At 41.6% G+C, this 13,585-nt stretch overlaps 2 protein-coding genes across 2 annotated transcripts; both read left to right on the forward strand.

Annotated features, from left to right (window-relative positions):
• Nucleotides 1-236: 236 nt before the first annotated feature.
• On the forward strand, nucleotides 237-2,308 carry LOC143133151 (vacuolar ATPase assembly integral membrane protein vma21-like). The gene is made up of 3 exons (XM_076292920.1): nucleotides 237-435; nucleotides 708-817; nucleotides 982-2,308. The coding sequence occupies exons 1-3, from the start codon at nucleotides 374-376 to the stop codon at nucleotides 1,125-1,127; spliced, it is 318 nt and encodes a 105-aa protein (XP_076149035.1). The 5' UTR covers nucleotides 237-373; the 3' UTR covers nucleotides 1,128-2,308.
• A 1,889-nt stretch (nucleotides 2,309-4,197) lies between these two features.
• rnf128b (ring finger protein 128b) lies at nucleotides 4,198-11,559 on the forward strand. Its single transcript, XM_076292921.1, has 7 exons — nucleotides 4,198-4,812; nucleotides 6,249-6,496; nucleotides 7,847-7,918; nucleotides 8,366-8,448; nucleotides 9,337-9,424; nucleotides 9,604-9,760; nucleotides 11,039-11,559. Exons 1-7 carry the CDS (start codon nucleotides 4,425-4,427, stop codon nucleotides 11,152-11,154), a joined length of 1,152 nt encoding a protein of 383 aa, XP_076149036.1. The 5' UTR covers nucleotides 4,198-4,424; the 3' UTR covers nucleotides 11,155-11,559.
• Nucleotides 11,560-13,585: the final 2,026 nt, after the last annotated feature.

Below are 13,585 nucleotides of genomic sequence, written 5' to 3' on the forward strand. Positions count from 1 at the left end.
CACACACACACACACACACACACACACAGGCTTCGGATAAATTAAACTATCCGTAAATTCGCCCATTGAGAAATAAATCCTTTATGGGGCTGACAGACTAGGCCTAGTACTCCACAAACTAAATGTCTCAAAGCACGTCTACTTGGATGGCCACATGTATTGCAGGTGCTACTCCTGCCCTGCAGATGGCAAGCGCAAGTTGACACAGCACAATGGAAAACAACCAATAAGGAAGATCGAGGCAGATCACATGAGCGAACACGGAACCGGACCAGCAGTGGTTACAGTCGGATCAGTTTTTTCAGCATTTTTGCCTCTGTTGTCTTAAGCGTACCAAGTAGCATCGGTGATCGTTTGAAAATAATTCCCCATAATGGACAACTACGGGAAATCTTCTCTGGCTCAACCGACTCCAATGGCTCCAGACTTCAGAGGGTGAGGTGTCTGCTTATGAAGGGATGCTCTGTCAGCTAACGTTAGCAGCCAGTTTTAGCAGTAAACCATTTATCTTAGCAGATCATATCAAATTCAGTATTTTTTTTTAATAAATTCAACGGGAGTATATTGATAGCGCAAAATATTAGCATGATAGTTCTGATTTTATATTTTATTAGACAGTTCAATATCAGTAGGCTATTGTAGTAACTTAGAGCCAATGATTGGTGTAAATAGATGCTACAATTCTCTTGTTTTCTTCCACTATCCAGAAATGAAAGCTCCTTAGTATCTGCGCTGAAGACGCTGCTGTTTTTTACCATCCTAATGGTCACAGTACCAATTGGGCTATACTTTGCATCAAAAGCATATATATTTGAAGGTAGGTCTAAATGTATGATTTATCTGACATTATTTAGTATAATTTCAACTAAATGCACCACTCCTTAGAATAGTGTTTCTAGTGATTCTGTTTTGGTTCTGTGTTATATTTTTTGGTTTGGCAGTGACCAAACATGATACTTTCTCTTCCTCTTTTTCTTGTAGGCTCAATGCAGATGTCTAGTTCAGACAGCTACTTCTATGCAGCCATCGTGGCTGTGCTTGCCGTGCACGTGGTGCTTGCTCTGTTCGTCTACGTGGCCTGGAATGAGGGATCTCCACCAAAGAGGAAGGAGGGCAAGCATGACTAAGGAAGATACTTGGTGGCCTCTCACACTCACCCAGGGAGACATGGGCGGACGAGAGAGAGAGAGAGAGAGAGAGAGAACGCGCGACACAGACACAGGATATTCCTTGCAGCCCCTTCTCACCCTGATCTCAAACCTATCACGGGTGGAAAGGGAAAGAGAGAGAAGATTCTCAGTCAGGTCTCCATCAGCAGAGTGTGGTTGCCTTGCTGGCATTTCACAGGGATTTAACAGTTGGAAGTGTAGGGGATTTTATTTGCTGGGGATACACAAACTGTGTGTTTGTTTGTGTGTGTTGTGTCAACAAGGTCTCAGCCTCAACCCTATTTTTTCCTACCCAGCATGTGTGTCTGAATGTCTGTCTGTGTGTCTGTGTGTCTGTCTGAATGTCTGTCTGTGTGTCTGTCTGAATGTCTGTCTGTGTGTTTACTGTACAAATCCCAAGGCCTCTTCCATTCTTACCCAATTGTGTGTGTGCGCATGTGTGCGCGTGTGCAAGCACACTTAGGCACATGTGTAGACCAGAGCCCGAGCTTTAAGGGATTCAGATGATTACTGCTCCTAAACGTGCCCATCTGGTACAGTACTGGTTCATCATTTCGCACACACACACACACACACCATCATAAACAACACACACACACACACACACACACCTGAGCACGAACTCAGTCTGTCCTCTGTCATCACACCAGATCTGTTTGCGCAAACCTTTTGGTCTGCAGCACAGGGGCAGAGGAGGCTTCAGTTCCACATTTGTTTATTTATTTGCAACCTCTTGTTTACCATTTGCTGTTTGTCTTTTCTATCCTTGTTCTTCATTTGTTCTTTCCTTGTTTCTTTGTTTGTTTGTTACTGGAACGGAAGTTGCCCGGGGGCTGCAAACATTGTTCTCAATTGTGTGTGTGTGTGTATGTGTGTGTGTGTCTGTTGTGATATTTTTTCATCTGTTTTTCATTAGCCTGCCATTGTTTCCCAGCACACCACAATATTCTGAAGAATCTCAGATAGCCTAAAGAGAGTTGACTGAAGTGGACATTTTAAGTCTAGTAGTTGTGTTCTAGCTGTACTGTGCTGTTATATTTTTCGGTGTGTGTGTGTGTAGATGTTGCTGATGAATGTGTCAAGACCAATGACCATGAAAGAAAATGTAAAGCAGTAAATTAAAATGTGAATTTACACAACGCCCTGATTGTATGAATTTATACATTGTTTTTGAGAATGCAAATGAAAAAAATATATACCCACTAGAGATGTAACGACACAAAAATAACGGTTTGGTGCATGTGTACCTTGGTTTTGAAGTCATGGGTCGGTTCATTTTCGGTACGGTAAGCCTGTAGGTACTGCTAACCTAAAATTTACTGACAATATTGCTGATGTGCTACGGAAATAGTAGTTTTGACGTTAATTGACTAAACTGACATATGGTCTGCCACTTAATATGTTTTTGTAGGAACTTGAATTTGAAACACAGGTCCATAAGCAAAAAAAAACTACTGTTGATTATTGTTAAAGACTGCATTTGGTATATTGGGTACACATCTGTATTGAACCTAACATCCTGTACCTAACGGTACAAACGGCAAATGTACCTTTGCACCCCTAATACCCACACCTCTCAGAAAAGGCAGAGATCATCTTGTCAACTCACTTGTACTGTAGCTCCCTCTGGTGGTGTGCTCACCTCAGGCATTTGAAACCCTAAACACTCACGGGCCATATGACGATGTGAAATTTATCAGAACATTATCTTGCTCTGGTATCTGGTTTTTTAGAGAGCCCTTATAGATTATATTAGATTAGATTCAACTTTATCTAATCTAATCTATAAGGGCTCTCTAAAAAAACATATACCAGATATAGTATTGAGAGTTGTTGCCTTGTTTTTGTCCTTTTGCTTGTGCACAACCTCAGGCACGAAATATAAAACCTATTTGAATGTATACAATGTTCAATTAAAATAGATTTAGGTATAGAATCATATTTTTGATACTGTAAATGTAGGACTGACTAGGTGGGCAATGTGAATTGTTAGAGGAGGACTTGTATGAGACACACAAAGGCTAAACAATACATAGATATGGTACACTGCATATTGTTCCTGTAGTGCAAAACATATGGAGGAAGGGAACAGGATATATATACACTACTAGTCAAATGAGTATTTGTGTCCAAACGTTTGACTGGTAGTGTATATGAAATGTTTGTGTGTTTCTTTGTTTTGTCATTTCTATTTCTATGTATATTTGTGAAATGTTTGTGTGTTTCTTTGTTTTGTAATTTCTATCTCTTCTATTGTCTTCCGCGAGGAACTAGAGGGAATGTCGTTCTTGAGGAGATACAGGGAGAATAGTGTCGGCTAAGTCAGCTGTAAGATTCATGTCACGTTTTCAAATAGCTTCACATCCACATGATAATGTTTTGAGAGCTCATCCATATCGAGAGTGTAAAACCCTATTGCTTTTTTAGTCAACATTTCTTCCATGACCTATGATGCTGCAAGTAATATTCCACACTAAACATTTTTATCAAGTCAGTAAAACCATGAGACAAGGAATGACATTACTCTAAATGGAGACTTTAATTGCTCTTTCTGCTGAGCTTAACCCTCCCCCTACACACCCACACCACACTGAAACACTACAAGCACATCAGATAGATAGATATATACTTTATTGATCTCCAAAGGGAAATTCAAGGTCTCAGTAGCATACAGACATCGCACACAACATGCACTTACAGCAGAAAAAGTAATATAAGTATATATATAAAAAAAAATTATGCTTTTTGGCTTCAAGTATATTCCTGTGGTTGTCATTTTAAAACTCTTTAAAACTGCTAACCACAATCAATTATTCTTACTATAACCAAACAAAAATTTCATTTCATGCATTCTCAGTTTATCCACAAAGATGATAAAAAAATAAAAAAAACCACGCCCGCCCCCTCTCAATCTCTTCCTCAATCTCTCTTTGACAAAGTGTATCTTCTGGTCCCTTAGTTTGAGACTGTCAGGAGCCCTGCCCTGGTTGAGAACACATTACCTCCACTGGTGTTCAAGGTCCACTGAGATAACACAACCTCCGAGCTGACGTCAAGAGATCTTGGGTTACCACACAATCCTATCTTATTACCTTTCGCCAGGTAGGTAGGCAGTGCAGCCAGTCGCTACATGGATTTCCACTGCAACCGGAGCTGAAGGGAAAAGAAGAAAAAGAGCTCTGGAAGGAAAGCAAACAAACATAATATAGTCTCAGGAAAACAAAAAGAGGGGGAAGGAAAGAAAGAGAAAGAAAGATGAGCTGGAGTGGGAGACGATTTTTTGCCTGGGTCTGCCTGATGGCTTGCGTGGCGGAGTGCTCCGGCTTCACCCTGCTTTACTGGTCAGCCGACGTGTCGGTGAGAGTGGGGAACCTCACCTCGAAGCCATGCGAGTGTGGCCTGTACGGCCAGGACTCGCCGCTGCTCGGGGAGAGTGGTCTGGTGGTGCTCCCCAACGAGGACCCCCAGGCGTGCAACCATACCACCTTCAACGTCTCCCAGTCGCCCTGGATCGCACTCATCAAGCGAGGAAACTGTACGTACAAAGAGAAGATCAGCGCTGCCACAAAGTACAACGCGTCCGCGGTGGTCATCTACAACCTTGATGGTACCGGCAATGAGACTAACACCATGAGCCACTCAGGTAGAGTATCAGCAGGGATCAACGAACACGGTGTGCTGATTAGGAAACATGGAAAATGAACCACTGTGTGTGTGTCTCTGTTTGTCTGTGTGTGTGTGTGTGTGTGTGTGTGTGTGTGTGTGTGTGTGTGTGTGTGTGTGTGTGTGTGTGTGTGTGTGTGTGTGTGTGTGTGTGTGTGTGTGTGTGTGTGTGTGTGTGTGTGTTGTGTGTGTGTGTGTGATGTGAGATCTGTGTTAGCTGATCAAACAGTTCCTCACTTGCATACAGGAAAAGGGCAACTGACTTTTAGTACTGTACAGTTCAACTTGCCTACTTGTAATGGTCACTCAATGCGTGAATTCATCTAGGTAGATGTATTACTGTAAAGATTACTAATCGACTCTAAAGTACAAATGAGTCTGTCAAGCTTTAGTGTTTAATTACTCCAATTCACTGTCACCTTTAACACTGTTATAGCAAGACTGTTGCTGTTAACACATGCTGCTATCATATCTGTGTCAGGCCGAGATAGGAAAAACTTACCCAACACACCACTCTCTCTAACTTGAGATTGTGGTTTTCATTTCATTCAGTATGGACCTTAAGTGTACAGTTCATACTGACCTTGAAAAAAAAGAGGCGGCTCATAACTAGTTAATCCAGGCTGGTATTGAAATGGCGGCTTATCGTAAATGCAAATATTGCGTCACTCTTTGTGAAACCTTTGTTCATAAATCCTTTGTTACTGGCCAACTGCAGGACATATATTGCTTACATTAAGAAATGCAGGGTCAGAGAATTCCCACGTTGCGTAACACTAACTGTTGAGGAATCAGGACAGGCCTTCATGAAGGGCTTAAGCATTGTCAGAATATTCATATCATATCCACGACAAATTATGCACAATCAACAAGAATGCCTTCAATCATGAGGAAGAGATGATTCATCAGTTACTGTAATCAATCATCGATCACATTGTTTTGACATTTGTCTTGAGGGTACTCCTTTGTAATGACCTCTACAGTGATAAGTTATATCAATAGTGATCTACAGCAATACCAGAATAAGGGAGGTGGGGCAAAGGGTGCAGAATAAAGCCGTATTATGATCAATGAATGCAATTTAATTCAGTCCTTATGTGTTTAATGGCATAACAAAAACACTTTGCATTGCCAAATACATAACGAGTTGACAAGAGTTGGCATGTAAAGGGCATGGGACAGAGCCTGTGTATGTAGATATGTAGCAGAATGGCTCTTTGTGAATGAGTGTGTGCGTGCGTGTGTGTTTCTTCAAGTGTTTCACATGTGAAGTCACCCACTTCCTCTGTGGCAAGCATATATATATCTCAAACACTGCCCGCTAACACTAAGATGGCACATGTGACAAAAAATCGTTCTTGATGATCACACAGTATATTCAATTTGTGTTTATACACTATTGCTGTTGTTCCACAGGCACTGGAGGGGTTGTTGTTGTCATGATTGGCAACGAACTCGGCAAGGACATCGCCAGTCTGGTCCATGCAGGGCATGAGGTCTTCATGAACATTGAGTTGGGCAACCCTCACGGGCCCTGGGCCAACCCAATCTGGATCTACATCATGTCCTTCACCTTCTTTGCAGTGACCGCCGTGACCATGGCCTACTTCACCATCCTCTCGGTGAAGAAAATCCACCAGCACATAATGCTGAGGAGAGAACAGGTGAGAGGGGAGGGGACGTTATGTGCAGTCTGTCTTTGGTAGTTAAATCCAGCAGGTTTCAGCCTTTTTTTACACCGTAGCTTTCCATTGTGCGTGTGTGCTCAAGACAGCTGTTGTTCGAACGCAGTCATGGTAGCTCTGTCAATGGGAATCAAACCAAACAATTTCAACCAATGTGCGTGTTAAATCAATCTGTCTATGTATGTATATGTGTGTGTGTGTGTGTGTGTGTGTGTGTGTGTGTGTGTGTGTGTGTGTGTGTGTGTGTGTGTGTGTATGTATGTATGTATGTATCTATGTATGCATGTATCTATCCATCCATCCATCGATCCATCTATCTACTGTATCTATCTATCTATCTATCTATCTTCAACACATTTTCACCAGAATTGCAGACCGTACCTTGAAGTTACAAGTCGCAGGGCTCTTTCCCTATCGGGCAACAAGAACTCCAAGGTCACTGTTGTTGTTGTTGTTGTTGCTGTTGTGTGTGACCAACAATTCTGCTCCTCTCTGATTGCTAACCCTCCATAGAAATGGCTTTGATTATTATCAGTGTAAGCTTTTTCAGGTAGGCTCTGAATTAGACAGTTTCAGTTAGGTTTCATAAAAACGCTGCCCTGAAACCGTGTATCTTCCAGTCTTTTCACAGTCTACTGGAGTGAAACAAAAGTAAAGTGAGTCGTACATCAGGGCTATAGATCTCTCCTTGTTATCTGGTTATACTGTATAGATTAGAAAAAACGACAGATGAGGTGTGTAGTGTAGTTACACAGCCATGAATAAACCACAACATGTAGGGACTATAAACTAGATGGCACAAAACAGCACCTTTATGGTTATATTGATTCTTTGAAATATTTATGCCATCAGCGTGGTGATAAAGCTTCTTGATTCTGAACAACTGCATTTTTTTATGACACTGTTTTCCAGTAGAATTCGTGAAATAGTTTCCGGGCGGGCGGGTGGAGGCATGGTGGTCAGTGTTTGCTCAGACTAACACCTGTGGTCTGAATAAGCACACTGTGTGTCTGGTTAAGAGCGAGTGTGCTGATTTGTTCTTGTAGCCATCCACTTCTTCAATGTGTCACATGTGGAACAGGATTTGTTTGAGCAAGAGGTTGGACCACTGTTCCAAAATGTCAATCTCCTCTTTCTTTGTTGTGTTTTTGAGCTGTTAATTTAATTACTTTATGGAGAGACTTAGATAACAGACAGTACAATTTTTATTGTAGATTTTACAACATTCTGTACACCACTGTTTTTCCATTTTAACCCAGTGATTATTCTATGAAATATAAAATCCCATAGCAGCCAGTGACCTAACTCTAACTGCCTGTGTGTTCCCAGAGACAACTGAAATCTGTGGCCCAGAAAGCGATTGAGAAGCTAAAGGTTCGAACTCTAAGGAAAGGAGATGAGGTACAGTACTATGGTATTTTACCTGTCCACCACAGCCACAGGCCTTTGTGCCTGTTTGTGTGGCATCCCTGTGCTTAACTTCCCCCTGAAAACAAGTGTCTAGAATAACAGTGACACTCTCTTCTTACCTTACTAATGAAAGTAGCTGTTCGGTGCAATAGTATCATGGCAGGAATTTCTTCTCTTCGGTAAAATTACTGAGACAACATTCTTGTTAACGAAAACTTATTAAGTGTAAACAAAGAAAGCAATCATCAATCATGTGGATTCCTCTAACTTCCTTGTGTATTGTGTGTGTGTGTGTGTGTGTGTGTGTGTGTGTGTGTGTGTGTGTGTGTGTGTGTGTGTGTGTGTGTGTGTGTGTGTGTGTGTATGTGTGTGGTGTGTGTGTGTATGTGTGTGTGTGTGTGTGTGTGTGTGTGTGTGTGTGTGTATTGGTATTGAAAGGAGGTAGGGTCAGACAACCATACCTGCGCTGTGTGCATAGAGGGCTACAAGCATTTGGAAACAGTGATGATCCTAACCTGTGGGTATGTTACTTTATATCAGCTCCACTTCCCAGAGAACTTGCTCTCTACCTTTTGTTATGGCATTTATACATTTCATGGCAAAGAGATAAGTATGTCATATATGTATCTTAATCTGCCCTTATATATTGCAGAAAAGTTCAGTGTGACATAATGATTTCCACAAATGTATTCAACATGTAAAAAATCAACAACAGATGTGGCAATTTCTTGTGCTATATTTGACGTGACCAAAATTATCTGACTTTGAGCATAGCCAAAGACATAAGAAATGAGAATATCATGACATTATAATTGTTCTAAAACACAAAATACTATTTTATCACACACAATCATGGGTTGGGTTAGTGGCCCAGAAAGGCCTCACTGTGCTGTTATATTCAAAACAAGGCAAACAGCACTGTAATGGCCTCTCGTCCCGTCATATAACTCACTGCCCCTTGACCAATGGCTTCTTATCAGCTCTCCGGCTGGAAAGTTTGGGTGTGTGGTTTCTGGCCGTTGCCTCAGCTGATAGTCCCAGCAGGATAAAGTTACCTATTGTAGGACTCAGATAAGGCTTACATTGCTCGGCGGGAACAAGCTTCAGTTCCTTTACTTCAGGTCACAAAATGGGCCTTATGACCTATGCTTCTCATGACCTCTTCCTTTCAACCTTCATGATCACAATAATATTGTAGTCATTTGAATGGCCACTTCATTTCTGCCTCCTATTCTAGAGTCTCACCTACACCTATTCATATGCACTATGACTCAGCAAGAAGACAGGAATGACTTTTTTTATTATTATTATGATGGGCCTCGTCACTGTTTTATGATGTCATTAGAAGGGCACTTTATGAGAGGGTAGTGAAATGTCTGCTTCTTCCTCTTCTTCCTCTCCCCCACTAGTCACTTCTTTCACAAACCCTGCATTGAGCCGTGGCTGTTGGAGCATCGCACCTGTCCCATGTGTAAATGCAACATCCTTGGAGTGAAGGTCAGTGTTCTCCACCCGAGCTACCACGGTGACAGGCAGCTCCATTGAGGCAAATGCCACCTGAGAAGAAAAAAAATAACAGATCTCCTGTTTTTTTTTCTTAAACACAAAACTTTCCTTCCACCCTAACTCTTCTAACTCTGTTCATGCTTTTTTTTCTCTTGCGCTTTCTTTTCTAGACGGTGGATGAGGAGGTCAGTGTCGGGGCCACCCCTTCACCACTAGATGTCAGGTTTTACCCAGACTCGCGGCTGAGCCCTTTTTATGAAAACCTTGACGAGGTGGCATTGTCAGACCCTGAGGAGGATACTCCACCAGCACAGCAGACGAGGCAGGGTGAGTGTCCTAAGCCATTATAGGCAGCCGGTCCTTACAGCCCTATGACCTGTGTAACACATTAACCCTATGACCTGTGTAACACATTAACCATGTGTAATGTCCGCTAAAAAATCAATTCATACTCCACATTCCATAAAAGATGGGGGCAGTATACCTCCAGAAAGTGAGTTGGTCTACCCTACAGTAACAACCGAGAAACGTGTAATGCAGTTTGGCTGGCGGTTATGTTGCCCGCATACCGCCTCCGATGGCCGAAACTGGTATTATGACACCTGTCGGGCTGTGGCTAGAAATTTAGCATGCTAATTCAGGTTGTTATCTCTGCAGCACTATACCTTCATCGCCCTCATTTCTTCTCATTCTTTTGATGCGTGTAGCTAATTTTTTGGATATTTTTACCTCAATTCTTACACATGGCACCTTTAAACAGCAATCACTTGCTTTGGCATATGAATAATGACTTATTCAGTTTCATTGCAGATTGGAGACAATTTTATCTCATGAAATGGTTGCACTACCAACAATCAAACTTTGCATATCCTTAGCTATAACGGTAAACATTCACTCAGATCACCATTCGCCTTATTCACCTGGCGGCCAGAGCGAGGCTACAGGGTACACTTGCCATTACACCTCTGTCCAGCAGATGGTGGAGGTAATGCACTCTGTTTGCAAACTGACTAAAAAACTCACTGAAGAAGAAGAACAGGCCAGCGAACCCATAGATATTAGAAAGCTAGATACCGCATTGTCTTTCGAGTTGTATTAGGTGGCATCGTAAACGCGGCCGCCATATTGCTGGGGGCAACACCTTTACTGTCTATGGGCAACATTTGCCGGCATTTAGAGACACCTGTCTGATTTCCAGTCAGTCACCATTGGCCTCCAGTGATTGTTGCCCCCACCAACATGGCGTCGCAATTTACATTCGTTCTGGAGCCCAATGCGGTATCTAGCTTTCTTATATCTATGAGCCATGGCTATGAGCGAACCCTTCTTCTTTTTCTGTGAGCTTATTTTTTGCCAGTTTGCAAACGGAGTGCATTACCACCATCTGCTGGACTGAGGTGTAATGGCAAGTGTACCCTTTAGCCTCGTTCTGGCCAATATTGAGCACATTGCTATATGGCCTTAGATAAAGTGTTACAGAGTTCAGATGCAGAAAAGACTCTTTCCCCACATTACTTTGTTATTGCTCTATGAACATGGCAGGCCCACACAAAATGAAGAACTTGTTGCTTGCATGACATGGTTCCTTTTGCTTTGTAACTGCAGAACCCATTGAGGCTGGACTGAAGCCAGAGCAGAACCAGGGTTCCACGACAGAGTTTCACCAGATCTACGACAACCTTGCTTTTGAAGGGGAGTCCAACAAAATGGATTTGAAGTGAGATGGAACTGATGCATTTTACGACAAGCAGGGCTTGTGGAAGGGGGAAATCAGTTAAAACAAACTGGGAATGATATTTCAGAACTAAATGTTGAACGTAAAAGGGAAATGTTCCAAATCAAGATAAGTATGAAGAGATTTGCACTTTTAAGACTATGGTCTTTGTGGTTCACATGTGGGCTTGGTTTGATTATCAGCCCATACTTCCATACACAAGAAAGAACAGTGCGAGTGGCTTGGGGCTGAGTTTGCTCTTTCATTAAATGAGTTATTTTCCTGTTTAAAAAAATCTACAGATTCTGAGAATCTACAGATTACCTGTACAGATCCATGGAGTTTTCTATAAAATTTTAAGTTACTGTCACATATGCTTGTATAATATGAAATCCAAATAAATAAATAAATGAATGAATAAATAAGTTAATGAATGAATAAATACGCCTTCTGGAATCACTTCAGACATGAAACCACTAACTATGTATTTAGCCATTGATTTAAATAGTTTGGGTTTCCCTAGTCTCATTTAGAGGTTAGTGCATCATAATATAAAACTACAAACCATGTGCTTAACTGGGTAATTTACATTCCGTAATCCCTAAATATCTGACTGTTTATCTGAATTCTAGACGTCAAGGATGCATTTCCCTTAGGGAAATTATTTTAAAACCAGCGGCATCCTTGTGGGTGGTTGTATCCGTGACACCAGGACTCAGGCCCTAGCTCTTCCATATTTAACCGTCGCTTCGTCTCAATGGGGTCATTTCTTACTGACCCCAGAGGCCAATATTGTCCAGCGTGAAAACTGACACAGAGCTCATAGAAATCAATACAGTTGTGATGACTACCTTTTGCACTCTGTTGACACTCTTACGACAAGACAGACAGAAAGAACTCCGTGCATGCGTTCTGCTTCCCCCGCGCGCGTCGGGTGAGCTAATTTTAACTCGGTGCAGATCTTTGAAGTGCTACTCTGTGTAGGAGGTGCGAGTTGGAATGCAACTTAGAAATGGTTGTGAAGACAGCTAATTTTAACCCTTTGGCTCAATTGGCTGGACAGTGACGAAGAGAGATCCGGAGAGGTTAAAGACCTAACGAGATTTGAGTAACCTTACACCACGTTGCGCACTCTTTCCAATTCGCAACGTATATTTTTAAAATATGATGCATCTCAAAGCTCTGATAGCCAACGTGCGCATGCCATGCTGAATGACTTATCCAAACCAAAGGTTCTAGATGGTGCAACGCTAAGTATTATTAGTGATTGCACAAGGCTCGTGGTAAACAGCAGTTAAGAGACATCCTTTTATTATGGCAGGGTGTCTAAAGTAGGCTAGGAGTAGACTCCCTAAGGGAGCATATGGCTACCAGACAGTGACTAGAAATTATTGATCATAAACCTCAAATTTAAATGTGAGTACAACCGATAACCAGATTGATTACTTTTTATCTGCCCATCTGCCCCCCCCCCCCCCCCCAAAAAAAAAACCCTAGATGTAGATCTGTTAAGTTTTCCATTGATGTGTCTGACACATGCACATATCCAATGTTGGAAAGGCTACTTTCTGCCACATATTACAGGAATACATCAGGAATTTCTTATATTTCCTCTGTGCACTGTGCAAGAAACAGTCATGTCAGGTTATGTGAGGTTTCTACACCCACAACCAATGCAAACTCAATACTTGATAGACCATTGACATCATTGTGTCATAGACCCTGCAACAGCAATGTTTTTGTCTGAACTGGTCTAAAATATGTTGACTGGACACAAGCCCTATTGGCCTACAACCAATCTGATTTTACATTCCCTGAGATGTTTTTATTTAGGCTATTAATGTAACCAGAGAGAGAAAGAGAAAGAAGGCACCTGAAAGATGCATGCTTGTTTTGGTTATAGAAATATTGGGATTTGAGTTTAACAAGCCTATGTAATTCCCTCAAGTGATTAGTGTAACTGAATACCACCAATTTAAATTGTAATTGTATTCATAATTGTATTCATATTTTGTATTTTAAATATGTAATTCTGTTACATGTATTATGTGACTTCCCAACACTGCTCATGTTGCCTCATGCACCGGAAAGCTTCAGTAAGCATTCTCTGTAGCCTGCACTGTAAACAGACACAGTGTCTGCCGCAATGAAAATTTATCAGGTGTCAGAAAGCTATTTCAGTGGGGAAGAGACTTCTCGGCAACAGTATACTGCGCATCAGAAGTTTAACCTACATTTGGACATTAACATATGCAAACTGCCAGCCATAGGCCTAAATACAGACTATATCCTCCCCTGTTTGTCTTAATAGTTCTGTCTTCACATTGTTCCAAATATGTGACTCATTTGCAATGATAGAGACAGATAATTCTCTCAGAATTTGAAGTATAACAATGAGCTGTGTGACATTTAATTAAGAGCTGCAAATCACTGCACTT

This window comes from Alosa pseudoharengus, unplaced genomic scaffold (assembly GCF_046254945.1).
Source record: "Alosa pseudoharengus isolate Yale_2024_CS ecotype anadromous, Long Island Sound unplaced genomic scaffold, YU_APseudo_1.1 YU_APseudo_1.1_scf_19, whole genome shotgun sequence".
NCBI classification, from domain to species: Eukaryota; Metazoa; Chordata; class Actinopteri; order Clupeiformes; family Clupeidae; genus Alosa; species Alosa pseudoharengus.

What these genes read in the sequence shown, in the direction of transcription:
- rnf128b (XM_076292921.1), top strand. Translation starts at nt 4,425, where the DNA reads ATGAGCTGGAGTGGGAGACGATTTTTTGCCTGGGTCTGCCTGATGGCT. An exon ending in TAACACCATGAGCCACTCAG is followed by an intron (nt 4,813 to 6,248) that starts GTAGAGTATCAG and finishes GTTGTTCCACAG; the next exon opens with GCACTGGAGGGGTTGTTGTT. An exon ending in CTCTAAGGAAAGGAGATGAG is followed by an intron (nt 7,919 to 8,365) that starts GTACAGTACTAT and finishes TGGTATTGAAAG; the next exon opens with GAGGTAGGGTCAGACAACCA.
- LOC143133151 (XM_076292920.1), top strand. Translation starts at nt 374, where the DNA reads ATGGACAACTACGGGAAATCTTCTCTGGCTCAACCGACTCCAATGGCT. An exon ending in ATGGCTCCAGACTTCAGAGG is followed by an intron (nt 436 to 707) that starts GTGAGGTGTCTG and finishes TCCACTATCCAG; the next exon opens with AAATGAAAGCTCCTTAGTAT. An exon ending in AAAAGCATATATATTTGAAG is followed by an intron (nt 818 to 981) that starts GTAGGTCTAAAT and finishes TTTTTCTTGTAG; the next exon opens with GCTCAATGCAGATGTCTAGT.